General features: G+C 40.7%; 1 protein-coding gene across 1 annotated transcript in view; it reads left to right on the top strand.

Moving 5' to 3' along the window:
* RAB11FIP2 (RAB11 family interacting protein 2 (class I)) overlaps positions 1-13,462 on the top strand; it is a 43,605-nt gene extending 30,143 nt beyond the window's left edge. The window contains exons 4-5 of the mRNA XM_015419357.1: positions 117-162; positions 12,804-13,462. Coding sequence (XP_015274843.1) covers positions 117-162; positions 12,804-13,031 — 274 coding nt within the window. The 3' untranslated portion in view covers positions 13,032-13,462. The remainder of the gene's footprint in view (positions 1-116; positions 163-12,803) is intronic.
* Positions 13,463-21,556: the final 8,094 nt, after the last annotated feature.

Genomic DNA, 21,556 nt, shown 5'->3' with positions numbered 1-21,556 from the left:
GCCAAGCAGATGCTCTGCTAGTGAGCCACAACCCCTCCATCATCATCATACTATTATATAATACTATATATTATAACTTTTTGGTTAACTATATATCTTTTTGGTTACTTCCATAGTCTTAATGTGAATCCTTCAAAAACGGAAGACCTCAGGAAAGCAGCGGTAAGTTAACCAATATACCAGTTCATTCTCTGGAATGTGTGAAATAGTTTATTTATTTGTACATTTGACATGATTAGTAAAAGGTTTAGCTTTAGATGGGGTTTCCCATGCACATATGACAATGTCCTTGCTGGATCAGCTCATCTAGCCCAGTGGTTTGTGTCTGACACTGGCTGGCCACCTTCTCCTGGAGTTGTTTGCAAGCAGGGCGTAAAGGTGTCTCCCCCCCCCATCTGGTAATCAGTGAGAGAGTGCTTCTGAACATGTAGGATCTGTTTAGCTAAGTGCTGTTGACATACCTTTGTAGCCAATCTTCCATGACTATTATATAATCATATTTATAGTCTCTAAATAAAAGTTCATCACCACACCTTTTGTTAGTGAGTTTCATACGTTAATTATGCAATGGTTGGAGTAATGATAATTTTTTTTCCCAGTTGGTTTTTGAAACTGCTGCCTAACTAGGTCATTTGGTGACCTGTTGTTCTGTTATGTGAGAGGAAAATATCCATCATTCTTAATTTTATAAACCATTAATACTCTACCCTAGTTCTCCCCCCCGCCCAAATTAAAAGCCTCAAGATCTTTAGCATTTACTTGTGGAGAAGGTGCTCCAACTTCTTTGTCATGTTAATTTCCCTTTTCTGTCCTTTTCCCATTTTTATTATCCAAGTTTATATTTAAGATGAGCAACTAGAACTCACTATTGCTCCACTATAGATTTATATAATATGACTTATTATATCAGGTACTTCAATAATAATTTACTTAATTTGTTTGATAGGATTTATATATTCTAAGTAATAGGTTTATTGAAGAAGAAACTCAACAAGTCTTTCCCAATTCTAAATCCTATGAATCTTTAGAAGCTGCTTTAGGAGGGTTAAACCAAAATGCAAATACTAAGTTGAGTAAACATAGCAGAGTTTGTAGTGTAAATAAATGAACTCTCATGAACAATAAAAAAGGTTCTCAGAGGCTTGAACTGATTCTTTGGAATATTCGTTGACCATGAGAAGTCGAAAGAATAGCCACTGTGGTGAGAATTTCAGAGATGAACCCCTTCTCATTCAGATAGAAACATGGTGGTATTAGAGGCTGCTCTCTAAGCAGAGTAGATGTTTAAAAATGAATCTGGCATTTTGTTGCTTGAACTGATACTGCAGCTGCTGGTCTTGTGCACAGGCTGCTTAAGTCTATAGTCCTATGTCCACACACTTGGGAGTAAATCGCATTGGATTTTGTGGGGTGAAGTTATCACTCAACTCAAAAGATCAGGATGCACATCCCCTTCACTGGGATTTAAACATTGTTACAATGTGCTGGATGCAGCAAAAGTTAGAAATATTTTGAATTTATCTTTTATAGATTTAAAAAAATCTTTTTTATCTATCTAAGATTTTCTAATGCTCTAATCTAATGTTTTCAGTCAAATGAAAATGAATTCAACCAAGCAGTAACTTAATCTCTGAATTTAAAAGCAATATCAAAAGCTTCTTTAGTGTGGCAGTTTTGGAGTCTATTCTATTGAAAATTAGTTGTGACTTGGCAGATAACTGCACTTCATTGATTTTAATGGTATGTGTACATCTGCATATTTAGTCAAAGTTCCCACTGAAGTCAGTGGGGATTACTTCTGTGTTGCCTGCATAGAATTGCACCCTTTGTCTATAATATTTTTGTTAACTTTTTAACAAATAATACTCAAGATTTTTGCTGTTTAGCAAAAACTTGATGAGAATTTTTACCTACCAATTATTTAGAGGAATTGAGCTTGACAACAATAGTTTGTGGTCTTGTTCCAATTCCCATATCTTACGTGTAAATTTATGAAGTCCAGTTTATTTTATAAAAAATAACGTTAGACGGTAGAAAGTATTGTTTTTATATGCTAAACTTGAAATACAACTATTGTAAAAAATTCAAGTGTTGCAAAATTATTCTTAAATAGTTTGAAGTAATTTGTAGGGTGTTCTTCCAATGAATTGTTATTTCTTTTTTTCCTTTGGATGCAGTGTTTGGTAATTAAGTTTATATGCCTTGTGCTCTGGTGGTGCCAACACCTGTCTGTGAATGAACAGTGTTTAAACAGGAGCAGTAGCCAGTTGAAAGGGCAGTGAGAGCTCTTTAAAGCCTAATTAAGAGCTGAAAAGGAGATGACGCAAGTAGGACAAGAGATGTGAAAGTATCTAGGATGATATTCCCAGAGCAAAGTTCCTCATTAGAACAACAAACAGATGATCAAAGAATGCCATTTTATCTCTTCATTTCCCAGTAGTTGTGACTATCCATTTGTATCCAAACATCAAGGCTTTCCCTCCTGTTTTCCTATTAAAAATCTTTTTCTACTTTCTTTCCTGAAATGTGGGTATTACAGAAATATTCTTGGAAAGTGACAAGAAAATATTTGTTACAATTACATTTCCCCTCATTCCTTTAAAATATGTAGAAATGCATACCATGTTTGCTGAAGACAGAATTCATAGTGTTTTCAGTAACTTCCATATTTGCATACATACATGTTGATTGTAATTTAAAATGTGCATATGGTCTGAGCATAAGTGAACATCTTAAAGATATATTACTGAAGGACCATCTGTGATGCAGTATCTAATAATATGCAATGACTACTTTCAGCAATGTGTTCGTGTATATGAGCGTTATATTTGTAGACAAACACATTGTGATGGACTTCACTTTTAAAAGCTTAGAAGTGCTGTGTAAATGGATAGACTGTGAAAGGTTAATTCTTTACAGAACCAGAAAGCCTGAGTGACAGGCTGCTTCAAGCAATCTGATTGGTTAGCATTCACCGAGCAGAGCAAGTCTTGAGAGAGCTGCATGCTCAGGCCCGTAGCTACAGTGGATCCTCTCGGCGCCCAGCCCCATGACTTTCCATCCAGCCCAGGCCCTCCCCCCCAAATCCTTATTTTATTTTTTCATGCTGCGCACCATCACCTTCACTGAGCTGGTCTACTGGAGCTGAGCCTGCCTGCTGAGGTCCCACCCCCTGTCTTCACCCTATGAGCTTGCTGGCCAGCCCTACCATCCATTCTCACACCGCTGGACGGGATGCTGCCAGACAGGGCATGAGAAAGAAGCGAAGTTGTGGCAATGGGGTGGTCAATCCAGCACCCTCCTGCGTTGTGAATTGCGGCATAGTGATGGCTGCGTTGTGAATTGCGGCATAGTGATGGCTGCAGTGGTGGTGGCCCCATGCCCCCCAGGTTTTAAAATGCCCCCAACGTTAAAAAATCCTGGCTACACCTCTGTGCATGCTGAGGAGAGATTCAGTCAGATTTTTGCCTTGACTGAGTTGAATACTGACAGTCTGATTTCAGCCTTAGCTGAGAACAGTTTAACACAGACATGAGAACTGGGGGGAAATCGGCAAGGAAGTTTGGGAAGCAGGCAGAGACTCCCATTTGGGCCAAGGAAAGGGGATAGATCTTCTAGAGAGAGAAGAAAATTCCCCACCCAGTCAAACAGGGAGTTAACTCCGAAGAGTGCAGTGATCCCGGGTCTGGTGTGGTTAGAAACTTCCTGTAGAGACCTTAAGAGTCAGTTAAAAACTCAAGACAAGTACAGGTGTTTCAAGAGAAGGGGTTTGGGTATTGGAAGCAGTGTAGCAGCCTTCTGGAAACCAAAAGAAGAAGAAGAAGAGATTGGATTTATACCCCGCCCTTCACTACCCAAAGGTGTCTCAGAGCGGCTTACAAACTCCTTTCCCTTCCCCTCCCCACAACAGACACCCTGTGAGGTAGGTGGGGTTGAGAGAGATCTTGACAAACTGCTCTTTTTCAAGGACAGCTCTTATCAGAACTCTTATCAGAACTACTTATACGAGTTACAGAGTATGCAAAGAAAGTATACTGGAGTGTTTGGGGAAAACACAGGAACAAAAGCCTCTCAACATAAAGATTTAAGTCATTATAAAAAGCTTAAGAAACTCTCATTAGCCTGAAACATAGGAACTAAAGTCTGTGCAGGTACTGGTTTTACCTCAGAAATTTCAACCCCTGATTTCATCTGACCTTTCCCCTCTATGTTAAATAAAATATTTTGTTATTTTTGAATTTCAAAACACCTCCATTGTCATTTAAGTTGTTTAAGTTGAAGCAGGCTCCTGAACCAACAGCCAAAATATTGTACTGTGACAGGGTGAGACAGCCAAAGTTCTTCAGTAAAGAAGAAAACACATTACTAGGGTGGCTCAGTCAGTAAAGGGAAACGGAAGGAAAATCTTGCCTCTGAGGGCACAAAGTGGACAGGGCCATCATGCACATCAAACAATGCTGGGTATTTTTCCTGTGCTATGTAGTTCAGGTTGTATCTGAATTTAATGTAAAATCCTCCAGAAAGATATATCTGTGAAGTGTTTCATACTGCTATGGGAATTTTGGGATTGGATAATTAACAAAAACACAATTTAACTGAAATGATAGATTATATCTCATGAATGTAAACCATTGAAATACACTTTTGCATTCAATTGTTTCCAAGAGCTCAAATATTTAGATAGTTGACTGAGTGCTTAACTTGTAGCATTTATACTGGCTTGCTAGCTAGCCCTGTCTAATTAGCTTTATTCCAACTTTGCCACCTGCATGTTTTAATGATGTGAGGGGTGCCTAAGTCCAGACAGAGATTGCTATGAAAGGGAGTAGGGAGTGAAGCTGAATTCTTGCATATTTGAGGTGGCATGCTTCCTAAATCATCAGTGTATGTCCTCCTTAATGATAGCCTTTAGCTTTAAACAGGCATCGGTCTATGTCACCAAGCTTCCTAAAGCTTAAGGTTTGACTTAGAGGGCTGATGATAACCATTCAAATATTTTATGTCATAATTGCCTCAGGATTTCAGTTGTTGAGGGCTTCAGTAAAGGGGGTTCCTTCCTTCCTCCCTTCCTTCCTCCCTCCCTTCCTTCTCTAGTGAGCCTGTTTGAAGGTTGTTTTGTCAGTGCTACACCAGAAACTAATTACTTGCACATATTTTTATTATTATAGTTGAAAACACTTTTCATTTTATATTATTTAGAACTTTGGTTTTTTTCCATTTTAAATTGTCATCCAGTTGTTTTTTGGCTGAAAACAGACTCTTAAATCTGATAAACTTGCCCATCATTGTTCATTGACTCATTGGAAAGGACTGCTAAAACACATGTTTTCTTTGTTAGTTTAGAAATCTGTAAATTTAGTTTACTATTCTGTAAATCAATCATTCTGTAGAATCAGTGGACTCTTCTTTCTAGGTAAATGCTGTGTTAGAATTCTGGTGTGTTTCTTATTTTGCCCAAAATATAGATGTTGCAAAACATACTAAGCAGTCTGGAAAATGAACATAAACAACCTCATCCACAGACTATTTAGTCCCATTGAAATCTGCTTAAATCCAAGTGCTCTGATTTTTGTATCACAGCCATGGGAGGACTAGAATGGGTAATTAGACAAACAAGGCTTAAGAAGCTACATAAATCCTTGGCTGCATTCCTAAAGGTTGAGTTGTCAAAGAAAAGGCAGTTCAAACAGTAGTTTTTGGATATGCCTTAGTTACACAATTCTATTTTCCGCATTCCCATGGTAGATGAGATCTGGCAGAGATGAATCATGAAAAAAGGGGGCAAAGAAGTACCCTCTCTCCTCCTATTACTGGATAGATATTTAGGCACAAAACAAACAGGGTGGGGCTTTTGCTAAGAATATTGTGCAAACTTTCAAATTACATCAGATTTTAGTATTTTTAAAGACCTCATTTCTGGATTGATTATTCACCAGGACAAATACTTGTGGTGCAATTGTGATTTCTAGCATATGTTTGGATAACCACTACCTGGTTTTGTTTGCAAATACCTTGCTTTTAGTGTACTTATTTAAAAACTTGCCTTTTTTCTTGTTTTTCTGTCCACTTGTGTCTGTTGTCAGTGTGATTGCTTCGAGGGGGGGGGGCATATTCACAAATGCGTATTCATCATTCAATGACTTGTAGTATCAAGTGATGACCTGCATATGTAAAAAGTCATTGGATAGAACTTTCACATTACCTGATAGGATATTAAATATAATACTTCTCAATGAAAAAACTTCATCTTCCATCTTAATGTGCAGCCCCACATTGGGAGTGTGCTTGTGCAGACTAGCCATGGGATATTTTCTTTCTAGCTCAAAAACTCCAAAGAGGGTGCACCTGCATCACATGCTTTGTCGGCAGCCCCCACCCCCCATCTCTCTGTTCCTTTTTTGCTGCCACAAGGATAGGACGTTTTCTAGCATGTTCTGCTGATTTTCTTCATTGTCATTATGGATGAAAGAAGACTCCTTTTTGTCCATCAAGCACTCGTTTTGCACTCCTTCGGGAGTCTATTTTGTGGGAGGCAAAGCCCTATCATCCAAGCTTTCCCTGTTGTGCTTGTGGTCCAAGGCCCTGTTTTAAAAACATCTTCAAAATGTGGAACAAAAATATTGCACAGCGACAAGCATGAACTCTGCTTTCTGTGCTTAGGAGAGGCCCACAGTGTTGGAGCTTGTTCAGTTTGCCAGTGCTTTACCTCGAAGGGTCGGTCAGATAGCACCTCAAGGCTGAAAGCTGCACTGTGGGATGCTTTGTCCTCCTTGGTTCCTTCCAAGGTGACTCCAAGCTCAGGCCCTACTACCTTGGTTCTGCTTCTCTCGGCTCCAGCTACTGAACCCTGGACCAGCCCCCATTGGTCTGTTCAGTTTCTACGGGCCCAACTATCAGCACGGCTCCAATCTCTCTAAAAAGGGCAGTTTTAGTCACTCCGGAGGCAGAATCTAGGTGCCTGCATTTGCCTTCTCCAGGACCATTGACCACGGTATGGTCGCATTCAGAACCTCCTGCAAAGAGGCATAAGAAATCGAAGCATAAGGAGAAGACCGAGTCTGTGCCCAAGATGAGACTTGTCAAGTCTTCTAAAAGTCCGGAGACTGATCAGAACGTCATCCTGGTTCCCTCACTCACCCTGTCACCACATCGAGCATTCTTTGCCAGTTCCCTTTTGGATACAGATTATGACCAACCTAGCATTCCTGTGGGACAACTGGTACCCTCGGAATCGGGACTTCAGCTTGGCAACCTATGCCCCCCCCCTCAGCATTCTTACTATATGTCACCATCCTATTTAATAGATGAGCTGGACATCACCCTCAGATTTTAGAGAGGCATTACCCAAATGCATGGGGATACATGGATGCCCACTCCACACTGGTTCCATTCTGGTTTCTGAGGTGTTCCAGTACGCATCCCTCCCATTCATTCTTGCTACTGAACCGAGAGTATTCACCAAGTGTATAGCTGTAGTGGTGACACATCTGTGCACACAGGGTTGCTCTATATTTCCATACCTAGACAGTTGGCTTATTGTGGCCCCTGGTCATGACCTACTGAATGACCACATTCACCACACCATTTCCAGCTGTAGCATGTTAGGACTAATGGTGAATTGAAAAAATCTCACCTTGAACCCTCTCAGCAAGTACAATTCGTTGGTGCCTCCCTCGATGCTACCATAGGGTCAGCTTTTTGCCTGCAAACAGGGCTAAAAGCATTAAGGCAATGATGTTAAGCTGCATTACAAAACATTGGCAGCCAGTGAAGGCAGTTCAACGACTATTAGGGCTTATGGCCTCAACTGCTGCAGTGATTCCATTAGCAGGACTGCACATGTGTTGCTTGGAAATCTGGTTTGTTAAAAAGTATAACCCTAGCAAACATCCCCCAAGAAGTTGTTTTTTATACTTAGGGCGGTGGTTAAGTCTCTGCAGTGGTGGCTAGATGATGCTAACTTGTTCTGAGGGATCTAGTTTGGTTTCTGGGTTCTCCAGGTCACTGTGACAATGGATGCATTGCTATTGGGTTGGGATGCTGTATAGATTCTGCCCCCCAGGCCAGTCCAGGGATGAGGGGAAAACTCTACACTGGCTCAGTACATTACACAATAACCCAGAGAGGTAGGCTCTCTGGATTTCACAACAATAGCCACTAGACAGAACACACTAGCACCTCCTCAGAGATGCACACTTAATACTCAATGGTAGCGTGTAGCCAGTTAGGCTGCAAGATTTAGGCTTAGAATTCAGTTACAACAATACAGACAAGTTATAAACCAGAATAAGTTTATTCAGTCAGAGCTTTGCATAGACTAGAAGGATTTCAAAATAAGAAAACTTACGGCTCTTGGCCCTCCCTGAACATTAAAGAGATATGCATAGTTACCAGGATGCTCCATAGTCAAGAATGTCCAAGTATACAGTCCAATTAGATCCCAAGGGATCCTCAGCAGAAACTCCATCTTTGTGCAAGCATGCAGCCATGTGCTCAGCTCACAAAGGAGGTCTTTGTTCCACATGGGACAGCATTTCCCAGGTGCAATTTCTACAAGTAGAGAGAAAGCAGGAACAGACTGAGCTCCTGCCAAGGGACCAGACTATTATAGCCCAATCTAATCATGACTAGCCGTAGCCATGCAGCCAATCACGAGTAGACAGGGGATGTGGTCAATGGTTAGTTGCCATGGGAGCTTTGAGGGGATAGGATGGAAGTTTGGAAACCACGCCCGCAGTCACATGGCCCCCAAACTTCATTCTGTACGTGACTGTTTGCATGAAGCAGCAAAGCTAGGCTCCATCAGGTCTGGCTTTCCTCACTAGAGGTGTGAAGGAATGTGTTTTTATGGCATGGCAATTGAGCTTCTCTGACCAAATGCTCAAGCCATTTGGCTGGCAACAGGAAACATGGGATCAGAAAGACGTCCCAGGGGAAGGCATGAAACCTTTAGAAATCAATATTTCTATACAGATGCTCATTGCAAAGGTTTTTCGATACAGGGCCCATGGCCTTTAATGCAAAATGCTCCCCTTATTAATGTCCTGGAACTTTGTGCGATAAGATTTGCCCTTACCTCCTTTTCAGATATTTTCAGAGGCAAGAGGGTGCTGATCCAAATGGACAACACCACAGCAACTAACAAATAAGGAGGCATGGGTTCCCAGAAGGTTTGCTTAGAGTAATAACAGCTTTGGAAATACCTATGAGCATTGGAGCCCTTCCCAGTGCCATCCACATAGTAAGGACTTCAAATACAGAAGCAGTCAACCTGAACAGGGTCTAGCAAACAACTATGAATGGTTTTTCCAGCACAGATATATCAAGGTGATTTTTGACACCTGGGGGTATTCTCAGGTGGACCTGTTTGCCATATCCAAGTCCAAGAAAGCACCAGAATTCTGCTCCCTAGCGTGCCTCAATTCAAACTTCCCATTCCAGACACATTCCAGATCCCTTGGTCAGGCACACTCTTTTATGTGTCCCTCCCCCTTCCCTCTCCTAAACAAGGTTATAGGGAAGGTGGTGACTGATCAGATGGATTGTATCCTAGTAGCTCCCATCTGGCCCTGCCAGATCTGGTTCTCAGAGCTGTTACACCTAGCAGGTGCGGACTACATATTGTTCCTTCCTGCCCCAGGCCTACTGATGCATGGTCTGTTGTTGCATCACAATGTAGCATGGCTACACTTGACAACATGGAGCCATAGGGCGCTCCTTCTCCCAAGGGGTACAGGATATCTTGCTTCAAGACCATAAACCATCACTCAGATATTCTTAGGACCGGAGGTGGGATCGATTTGAGTCCTGGACGTCTTCTAGAGGTGAATGCCCTTTTACCTGCCCATTATTATCATCAGTTTTGGAATACCTGTTGCCATTAGTACAGGCTGGTTTAGCAGCATCTTCAGTGAAGACCCACCTAGTGGCCACTGCTGCTTTTCATGAGGATGTACAGGGGAATACTGGTTTTGCTCATAAATTGTCTCAGTGCTTTGAAAGGGCTGTCCAATGTTTTCCCTCCTACACCCCATATTGTCCCACAGTGGTCATTACCCTTAGTGTTAGCCAGACTGATGAAACCCGCCTTTGAGCCTCTAGCCTCCTGTTCCTCAGCTTTACTCTCTAGGAGTGTTTTTAGTGGCTGTTTCCCCAGCTCAAAGATTCAGTGAACTGGCAGCACTCAGGGTTGATCTGCTTTTGCTCAAGATATTCAGTGAATGGGTTGTATTATACCTGAGTCTAGACTTCCTGCCTAAGGTAGTTTCCAGTTCCAGAAAGCCAGTTTGGTGTAGTGGTTAAGTGCGTGGACTCTAATCTGGGAGAACCGGGTTTGGTTCCCCACTCCTCCACTTGCATCTGGCTGGATGACCTTGGGCAAGCCGTAACTCTGGCACAGCTGTTCTTGAAAAAGAGCAGTTTCTGTCAAGAGTTCTCTCAGCCCCACCTACCTCACAGGGTGTCTGTTGTGGGGAGGGGAAGGGAAAGGAGTTTATAAGCTGCTCTGAGACACCTTTTGGTAGTGAAGGGCGAGGTATAAATCCAATCTCCTCCTCTTCTTCTTCCACCTAGCACAGGAATTTGTCCTACTGGTATTTTCCCCTGCTCCAAGCTTGGAAATGGAAAAGGCCCTACATACCCTTGGCATTAGGAGGGCCCTATTTTACTATATAGGTAGACCCAAACCATTTTGTAAAAACAAAGCACTATTTATTTGTTATTGGGGCCCCAAGAAGGGCAAAGCTGCTTCAGCTCAGTCCATGTCCAGATGGGTAGTTGCTGCCATCCATTCCCACTACATGGCATCTGGAGAGCCATGTCCGCTCAATGTGAAAGCGTACTCCACACGAGCGCAGTGGTCATCTGCCACCTTTCATTGATGTTCCCCTGCTGGACATCTGCAAGGCGGCAACCTGGTCGACAGGGGACAGATTTGTGAAGCGCTTCTCTTTAGACCTTCAGGCGAGGAAAGAAGTGGATGTGGGCAAGGCTATTTTACAGGCTCTGTTCAAGTGAGAGGCTCACCCCACCTCCACTGGTAAGTAGCTCACTGTCCCACAAAGATGAAAACAGAGTTGCACTTACCTGTAACCGTTGTTCATCAATATCTTCTGTGCAGACACACATTCCCTCCTTCATGCCCCGCCGTGAGCTCTCACAGGGCCTCTTGTGCCATGGAAGGGGGCTCGTGGCAGCTTAGTGGGAACTGAGGAAAGGGGACACCTGCCGGCAGAGCACGTGATGCATTGGGTGGGAATCCCACCCATACACCGGTTCCAAAAGGGATGGGACATCCCCTCTTTGGAGTTTTTGAGCTAGAAAGAAAATGTTCCACAGCTGGCCTGCATAAGCGCAGTCCCAATGTGTGTCTGCACAGAAGACATTGATGAACAACAGTTACAGGTAAGTGTAACTCTCTTTTCATATATTCAGCCGCAAGTAACTGTGTGACCAGTTGTACATATATGGGTGAATTAGCCCTTAACATTTAACATTTTATTTAAATATAGATTGTGTTAGATACAGACAAATGCTTAAAATAGAATGTACATTCATTAAAAAGCATGAGTGCAGAAGAATTATCTCACTGTTGGGAAGCAACCAAGAAATGTTTTTGAACCACATCTATTATCCATTTTAATCGTTTTGGATTTTTTTCAAATGTAGACTGGTTCCCTTGCAGCATCTTCTGCCAGGAGAGTGGGAAGTATTCCAGAGAAATGTTCACTTAATAACGCTGCACTGTGGGTCCCAGATGGAGGCCTGTTTCCCTTAGATCTCAATTACAATCTGCTCCTGCTTTTGCTACAGACCAACAGTGAGAGCTTGAAAAGTTGGTGTACTGTAAATTCCTTAGTATTTATATTTTGCTGAAACTTCTCATTCCTTTCTTACTGAAGTGATGCCAGGATTAATCAGCAAAATTATTCAAATGGTTCCAGTACTCTTCCTGGGACCACAGTTGTTTTGTAAATCAGACTATGTATAAGTAAATGCTCACACATAATAAAAGATCTTGTTTTAAGATTCGATTTGTTTTGGTAAAATTTGGGTGTGGGGGCCCCTTTTAAAAGGGGCACCTTCCAATTAGTATCCACACCAGTGCTATCCCCAAATTTGCATGAAGAATCTAATTGTAATGAGGGATTCCTCTGGCAATCTCTGATGTTAATGGCCTTACATCATGCAGCAGCATTTCCAGTAGCTTCTGCATCACAGTTGTCATATGAGACTCAGCCCTTACATCAGTCCATAGTATGATGGGGAACTGAACTGTAGTGAGAGAGTATTCTTTCAGCATTTCTTTTGTATGATAAGAGTTCCAGAGGTCTTAAAAACTGGGGATTCTGTTACGGTAGGCCATTTACTAATTCATGATTTTTGTAACCCACTGATCATCATGAAATTGAAGGTAGCACAGGAGTAGTACGTGATATATTTACTCTTTAGTATTCTGTGCTAACCCCTGAAGTTACATTAGATGGGCTTTAGAGTTTGGCACATTATAGCTTGAAGTCAGCAGTGAATTTTGAACACTGTAAAGATGCATTTATTGTGTGTATGCAAAGATGGTTGATTTTTGAAGAGTCATCAGGCCACAAATTACCAGAAGCAGATTAGCTGTTTGAGGTCAGTACTGGAAATGTTTGTTCTGTGTTCTTCTTTAAATGCAGTTATTATGCATGACCTATTCTAGTCCTATATGATACTAGGATGGTAGGAGGTTTCAGATTCACACCCTCTCTTTTTGGTTCCATAATTGTATTTTCATAAATGTTTCTTTAAATTCTGCTTCATTTTAGGATGGAAATCCTTTTGATGCCACCGCAGTGTATCGTAATCTTACATATGAAGAGGTGTTACAAGAATTAGTGAAACATAAAGAACAACTTAAGAAGAAGGACACCCACATTCGCGAACTTGAGGACTACATTGACAATCTTCTTGTACGAGTAATGGAAGAAACTCCCAGTATTCTCCGAGTGCCATATGAACCTTCTCGACGTGCTGGCAAATTTTCCAAAAGCTGAGGTCCCTACCACCCCCCCATGGCATTTCTTTAGAAAGTAATGGGATGGACAGCTTATTGATACCTTAATTTCTATTGTCCCCTCATTTCTTCCTGAAAGACAGGTTGACTCTAAATATCAGCAAGTTTTGTCCAAACCTGTACATGAACTCCATAACATTTACAAAAATAAACTAAGTTCTATTTCCTATGAAATACTCCTTTTACATTAAACATTTACATGAGGATAATTTTTACATCATAGCTAACTTGTACACCACTGTACACATAGGATCCTATACACTTGAATATTTACTTTGCAGCTCAGTCAATCTCTTTGATACAGCATGCTGTCAATGTGGATGCGCACAAGCAGGTTGTAGTTTGCAACTCTAAACATAAAGAAAAATGTGATACTATGAGAGTTTATTATTAACATTTTATTAATATCCACCAAACCACACTTAATAAAGAGGAAGCTTCATACCATGTTTTTACAGTATGGATTGGTTCTAAAGTGGAATTCATTTGGAAGATTTAAATTGGTATTTCTAAATCTTGTCCTTAGGAATTTGGGCTTTCCAAATGGCACATAGAAAGTTCTTAAAATTGTCTAGAATATAGCAAACTGGGTATGTTGCATACAGGTACAGCATACCACTTATTTAAACATACAAGTATACATTAAGGTTGAGCAAGTGAAACAAAAGTAATACCTAATGTGTTAGATGTCTGCGTAAATTAAGATCGATACAGCTGACTGATGGTAACATTTTGAATAATCAGTTTGTGTCATCATATGCATATTTCTCTGGCTTTTGCGAAACTGAGACACAAAATTTAAATCGTATACTAGCTTTTTTGTGCCAGTATGGATGATTATTGCTTTAAATAAGTGGGTTTAAAAAAAAATCCTATACCCTTTGTCAGATATCAAATAGTGTCCTTTATTTACGTGTGATGGATGTATTTGGTTAAACACCTCATATTGAGTAATCCTTGTGTATAGTGTTGTGTCCACAGAGTGGCAAATGCAATTTCTAATGGGAAACCTGCTTCATACCAATCAAAATGTATAATATTGTAATTTGCATTATACAGAGTAGTGCATTATATAGAGTATTTGCTGGATGAAATATAGAATAAGTTTTCTTAAGGCAAGGATAGTGGAGTGTTGAAAAGTAGGATTCCTTTGTGCTAATGTTTGCAAAATGGGCAGTACACAAAAGGAGTTTTCTGAGAGAAAAATGAAGAAAAAAACTACCTTTCATCTTTTTACATAGAAAATTGCCCCTAGTTCAGGTAGTTCATAGATGTGTGCTTAAGCCCCTTCTGGCAGCCATGTTCCCTTTTGCAGAGGCAACCCTTCTAGAATACCAGAGACCTCTCCTGCACAAAGGAACACCAGCTTTTTGCCTGGCAGGACATGCAGACTCTGAAACAACAACAACAAAAGAACACAATATCTCAGGAGGTTTCTCTGTTATCTTCCTAGTAGCAGCAGAGAAATGGATGACGCAGCAAAAATTCACAGGCATTGTATAACTAAGGTCTTCAGGTTGAGTCTTGCATGAGGATAGCTACCAAAGAGCCCTGCAAGGAATCCCAGGTGTACTTGAAGTTTTGTACTATAGAAAGTAATCACTTGGGATCAGCTGCTCCTGCTGGTTGGCAGCCCCCCTCACAACAATCATTTTCTGTTAGCAAGCCCTCGTACAACACCCCTTGTTGCAGAGGGGGGACATTGCCACTACTTAATCTCTTTCATCCCAGCAATCCCTCAGCTTCAGTCCTCCCTACCTGCCCACATGCAGGTTTATAAGATGTCTGCAGTGGTGAAGAATAGCTTGTACTGGTTGGTTGGTTTTTCTGTAGTGCTCAAGGGAGAGGGGACTATGATTGGCTGCATATTCAGTCAACATCCTAAACTGTGCAGGGCTAGGGGACTCGGTAAGTATTTTTAAAATTATGCTGAGGTTATCACTGTTGTAATGTTATGCTGGCCCCAGGAGTGTGAGTGAGGCTGGAGGAGTTAAATCCTGGTCTTTCCCCAACATGTCCCCAGTTCTGCCCGTTTCTAAGCTGGCACTGGATTTATATCAGCTTGTCTGATGTGGCTTGGTGCCAACATATTTTCAGGATGCCCCTGTGTATAATTTTGTCCCCATCACAAGATGTCCATAGGCAGGGCTTAGAATGGTGCATTAGTCCAATTCCAAGTCTTCATTCTTTATTCTACTTTATGTAGGTGTCAAATGATACATTCTAATCTGTGTTGTAATTTTTTTGCTTTCTGCATTTGAAGTAGGTGTGTACCTTCAGTGTTTAAACCACATTGTATTTTTTTAAAAATGAAACATTCAAAGATTGCAAATGTTTCAGTGTACTAATGACTGCCGTCCATGATGATGATAAACTTGAGCTTGCACTATGTGCAAGTTCATCACACCTCTTCAATGAGTTACTCAAGTAAAATAGAGAGGAGCCTAAACCATAGAATGCTTAAGCTTATATTGTTAGAAATATTTATTCTCTATTACCTATAAAATGATACTTGACTCTTAATGTGAATGATCAAAGTACATAGTGGACTATACAAATTTTAATATCGAACAGAGGTAATAAGAACTTGATGATAGTGTATGTGGTGTGTTTAGGGATTGCATTAGTTGAAAAACTTGTGTTTACTCTCTTGACATGACCTCTTCTCTGATCTATAAATGAGCATCTTATTTCTGATACTTAATTGCAAACATCAGGAAGACAGAGTTGTACCTTAGAAAAGGTGTAGTTACTAAAATAGGCACAGTGCATTGTTACAAATGAGCATCTTATTTCTGATACTTAATTGCAAACATCAGGAAGACAGAGTTGTACCTTAGAAAAGGTGTAGTTACTAAAATAGGCACAGTGCATTGTTTACAGACAAATATATAATTTGAGTCTAAAGACAGCTATTTTGAAGTAAGTTTTATCTCTGGCCAGCTTCTACAAAGACTTGATACATCATCAGAGAGACGGTAGACAGGCACACAAGTACCATGTACAACAGTACACTTTTAGGAGCAACAACCAAGTCCCAGCTGTAGTTGAGATAAGAGCCTCTGTGTATGACAGTAGGGTTGCTATGCCTGCATCATTTCACGCACATACGGAGAAACTCCTCCTTGAGTACAACCTCAGTGGGATCACTCTCCAGTTTTAGAATGTTTTCAGACTCACTGAAACCACATGCAATATTCATTTTAGAATAAACGCTGCCTACTAGAGCATTGTATACTTACCTTCAGTGTAAAATAGCTTCTGTAGAGTAGTTTAGGAGCTGGAAAAATCCATCCTCTCAGGACCCACATCATTCATCCCCCAGATGGGTGATGCTGGGAATGTACACGTTTCACACATTCTTGACAGAGCTTTCTTGTTAGCATGAAGGGCTTATCAGCAAACAGACATTTTGAAATGTTCCTTTTGAAGCAGCACCACCTACCAGCAGAATATTTAGTACTTTTTGTAAAGCACACGAAGTCATGTTTAGGGTTGTAAATATCAAGTGAAAAGTTATTGCCATCAAAGAGAATGTTGAATATTTATGTTACTTTTGCTGTTGTGTTTTTATGTTGAGCTTGATTGCCACTTACCAATGAATGTAGAATTATCCATAGATGAAGCTTAGCTACATCTAATGTCAGCTGTAAATCAAGGGCTATTTGTAATGGTCCAGCTATGACAGTGTTGCCTTGTATTTGAAGGTTTTATGAATGCGTCCACTTTCTCCATTGAACACAGTAATGATCAGTGTGGTCTCTTCCCGCCCCCAATCTCATGATCTTTGCTCAGTTAAAATATTTTTTTAAAGTATATTATCTTTACTGCTGCACTAAAGTATTATTTACAACTATGTATTTTAAAGATTAGCATAGATTAAATTTCCCCAGAAATGGAACCCCTAGCACCCCTGACTGTTGTAGAAATAGTACATGAATTTGTATGTGTTTTAAAATATGCTTGATATACGCCCACCTTGCTCTCTCAAAAGCGACTGATGTCTGATTTACAGAACTGCTCCATTAAAAGGGCTTCTAATTCTGTTAAAATCATTTATTTCAGGTATTCAAAGGGCTGATTTCCAGAAGTGCAAGAAGCATGTTGGTGCAGTAACATGGCCCACACTTCTGAATCCCCACTCTGTGTATCCAAAGTGATTCTAAATGTAGTAACAGTTTACTGGCAGTATTGACTATACATCAGTGTTGCTCTTTTAAGTGGTTTAGGGTTTTTCCCCAAAGGTTTTCAGTGTCATTTCTGCCACGTAATGGTCAAAGCTACACATTCTACTAGTATTCTGTGACGGACAGTGCAATGTTAATTTTCAGTGGGCTTAGAAGGGTGTAATTGCTTAGGCGTCTCCTTTAACCTTACCAAGCACCCTTTAGAGGGTATGGTCTGCGTGAAGGCTGTAGTGGTGGGGTAGAGATGGGGTTTACTCCCTCCCCCCACAGTATTTCTGTAATATTTAGAGAACAGACACACACACCCCAAGCTGTCACCTGTTAGGGGGAGAAGACAGGTATGATACAGGAATCTTCTTCTCGCCCTTACTGGAGCTATAAGCAGCTTGGGGCACAGTCAGTTTCTATCAGACAAACAATCTGTACAGAAGGAGGAGGTAAACTCTTCCTATGCCAACACTGCAGCTATAGTTCAAGTGCCATTCCAAGAGCTACAAAACTGGGATTTCTGATTATGAATCTAATGTGTAATTTGTTCCTAACCATGCCGGAAGCTTTGTTGGCCCTCGTTTGAAATTTTCAAATATGCCATTTCAATCTTACACATGATGCAACTACTTCCTTCAGCTTAGATATTTCCACATTGGTATATTTATTTTGGTACAATATAATGCTGTAGAATCATAGCAAGTCTACAAAAGATATGAGCATGTCTTGGCAAATGAGGGTTTATTTGTTTTTTGTGCAATGATTGATCAAGTGTGTACTTTTTTGCCCATGGGAAGTCACATGTTATAGACCTATGTGGCATCTATATGTGTAGAATGTTGAAAAGCATGTCATGTCATTTGGGGTTGCATTTGTAGTCCTAAACATTTCTTACTTGATCAAATCTGTAATCTTAATTTTAGATTTTCCCCAGTTGTTGTTGCATGTCAGACACAATAAAATGCCATTGTGCACTCCAGTAACTTGTCTTGTTGTTTTAATACATTTAGCACAGCAGAATTCCAAATCTGCATTCATTAGATATAATATGATGGTCATCCTCTGAAAACTGTCCAGGAACTGTGGGACATGTGAACACCTGTCCAACATACTATCTCTGATCTCCTAAGTGAGCTGGCTTTTGCATTCTTTTCAGTGTCAGGAACAGCTCCAACCCCATAGTATAAATTTTTCCTATGTTTGAAATGCATTACAAGAAAACAAAGGTATAAATATTAACACAAATCAAAACAATAAAAGCAGTTTCAATAAAACACCATCTCCAAAGCCTTCCTTCATCCTATCCTCTAGCTCCAAAAACAAGTAGTGGGGGAAACCAGGCCACCCAAAATGCTCAAAACTTAATGCGCAAAATGCTTAAAACAAAACAGTTTAAAAATCAGTATCACAGTGAAATCCGCCTATAGTCAGGTTCCAAAATTTCGTTGGAAAAAATATTCCATCATTTCCTGAATCTGTCATCATGTTACCTCATTTACCTCAGAAAAGTTCACACTTCAGGGTTTCTCCTGATCTGAAGAAAGTGGAGAAACCCTTGTGCATCGGGGAGTTCTGTGCATTGACACACCATAATCAAGCCTTTTTTGATGCAGTTGTGGTACCAGGCCTGGGTGTACTTCTCTCAAGGTCACCTGGGCAGCAGGAAATGGAAGGTAAAATATGCTGCATCACCTTTACAAAGGGAGCCCAACGACAGCCACAACCATAAGCCAGTTGTGGCTAGACAATGTGGGAGGAGGCTGGTTAGCTGCCTCGGGGGCAGTTGGAGGGGAGGGGCCTGGCAGGTCGCTTTAAGGGGCAAGGGCTTGAGGGACAGTGGTAGGCTCTCATGTATTGGGGCAGGCCTTAAAGGCTATGGTGAGCCACACCCTTGGGTGGTCAGGAGAGGGTAGGGCTAGGGGCAAGACTGCAGGGAAGGAGGTAGCCGCCTCCTCCTGGCATCCTGAGGTGGCAAATATATCAGGAGCTGAATAAAGAGCTACTTTGAAACCTTTGAAAATTTGGTTGTCAGCAGTCTTTTGCTCCAGCCCACATGAAACCCTGGTCACACTACCCAGTTTGCTATGGGCACCTGTTCTTCAGGTGGTCTGGGAACCCACAGCTCCAGCTACTGCTGTACATAAGCTTTAGAAAACATGCAGCAGTGGGTATACAGCAAAAGTGTTTTGAAAGTCTCAAGTTCAGCTGTACTGGTCCTGGATTTCTTTGTGTCCTAACTACAGCTACAACACATTTTCTGTGCTATCTATACCACAGCTGCAGGGTGGGCTGTGTGTGTGTAAATTGTGGATTTTAAATTCCATGCAAGTTGTTAGTCTGCACAGATAATCATAAGTAGGTTGTAATCAAATTACAATGTCTATGAATGTTTGGGAATTTAGTGTCTTAGGCTTGCTTACTCTAACATACCGCCTGACATATTTAAAGCAGCATTAGAATGTAACACCCAAGAGTAGTTAAGCCTGAGGTGATTCTCTGAGGATATTTTGCAGTTTCTGTAATTTGCATAAACTTACATGTTTTTAGAAGAAGCATGAACCTTTAGATTCATAATTCTGACAACCATTGTACAGCGATACACAATACTATGTCATTTAGTCTATAATGTTAATTTTTCATGTTTTCCAGAAGTTGCACTGTAATTATTAATGAACTCCGGCCGTGAAAGCCTTCGATAACATATTTTATGTAATTAATAAGGCAATTTATTCGTGGGTATGCATTTTTGATCGTTTTCTATCTGGTATACTATATACCTTATCCAGAAAACGTTTAATGAGGTTAAACTGAATACTTACTGGAAAATTTAAAGGTACTGGTTACACTGTATTGCATTCTGTTGAAAATTGGCCTTTTGTTTAAAGGGAGCACACAATAAATGCATTTAATACTGCAGCCAAATTCATTTTACAATGTTGTTATAGAGACTGAGAATTTATGTGAAGTGGTTTCAGCTCTTAATACTTACATAGTGATTTTTCCATCTGTTTTCATCAAATGAAATTAATGAAGATTAAAAGATGCCTGCTGTCTTGCAAGGTTTACATACAATGACAATAAAACTGGGCAAAGTCCTTAAATTTTATAAAATCGTGTCAATTGTATACAGCTGAGATAAGGTCTTTGGGCTGGCCTAAGTGTTTTGGGTGCCCTGGGTGAACTGTGCCTTCCCGTGGCACACACATTAATTATAGAGGAAAATAAGACATCTAATGTTTATTTACTTGACATTTAAAATGAACAATGTAGAATGTATGATTTAAAAAAACAAAAACATTTCACATAGAGAAAAAGAAATCCAGTTCCATCTAATCTGGCACCCCTTAAACCCAGGTGCCCTGGTGCCCTAGGTTATCTCTGTTTTATCTATATGGTCAGGACAACCTTGATCACAGAGCTGCTGCTTTCTTATGAGTGTCCTCTCAGAACCTCACATCTCCCTTACTCCTAATCTGAGGGCCCAGTCACACACATATTTTCCTTTCTCTAACAGTATGTCTCCAGTACCAAGAAAGCCCAGTCCAAGGTCTTCACTTATGTTCGAATTTCTTCCATCTTCATTTGCCACCTGCTAGTTCTTTTTGATTTCCACATAGTTTGGAAGAAATCTGTGTCTGTAGCAAAAATGTGTAATTCTGTTCAATGTTTTCAAAAAAAATGAGGTTTCAAAAAAGTTTCCAAAAAATGAGGTGTCTTCCATCTAGCAACATAATTTAAGAAGAGGTAACATTATTTCTCCATGAAATAAATTTGTCGGCCTGTTCAAAGGTAGTGGAAAGTGCTGTGAAGTCACAGCCAATTTATGGCGACCCCATAGGGTTTTCAAGGCAAGAGATGTTCAGTGGTAGTATGTTATTGACTGCCTCTGTGTTGTGACCCTGGTATTCCTTGGTGTTCTCCCATCCAATACTAACCAGGGCCGGCCCCACTTAGCTTTTAAGATCTGACAAGACTGAGCTTGCCTAGGCTATCCAGGTCAAAGGTTGGAGTTGCTATTTATTGTAGGCAACTGCATGCAATAGTGGGAGTTGGATTTGAAAGCATTTGCTTAATATTTATGTGTACCTTTTTTGCTTATGTACTGGATTAGATTACTGCAGTGTTGACATTGAAGACTGTCCAGAAGCTGTAGCTGGTACAGTATGCTGTGGCCAGATAGTTGACTGGAGTGAGTTGTGGGGACCATATCACTATAGTCTTGTTCCATCTACACTGGCTCCCAGTTTGCTTCTGGGCTCAATTCAAAGTGCTGGTATTGACCTTTAAATCCTTATATGGCTTGGCACCAGCCTACCTGAATTGCCTTCAC

The sequence above is a fragment of the Gekko japonicus genome, unplaced genomic scaffold, assembly GCF_001447785.1.
Source record: "Gekko japonicus isolate JY-2015 unplaced genomic scaffold, Gekko_japonicus_V1.1 scaffold338, whole genome shotgun sequence".
Taxonomy (NCBI): Eukaryota; Metazoa; Chordata; class Lepidosauria; order Squamata; family Gekkonidae; genus Gekko; species Gekko japonicus.
This window is presented reverse-complemented; position numbering and strand designations above follow the sequence as displayed.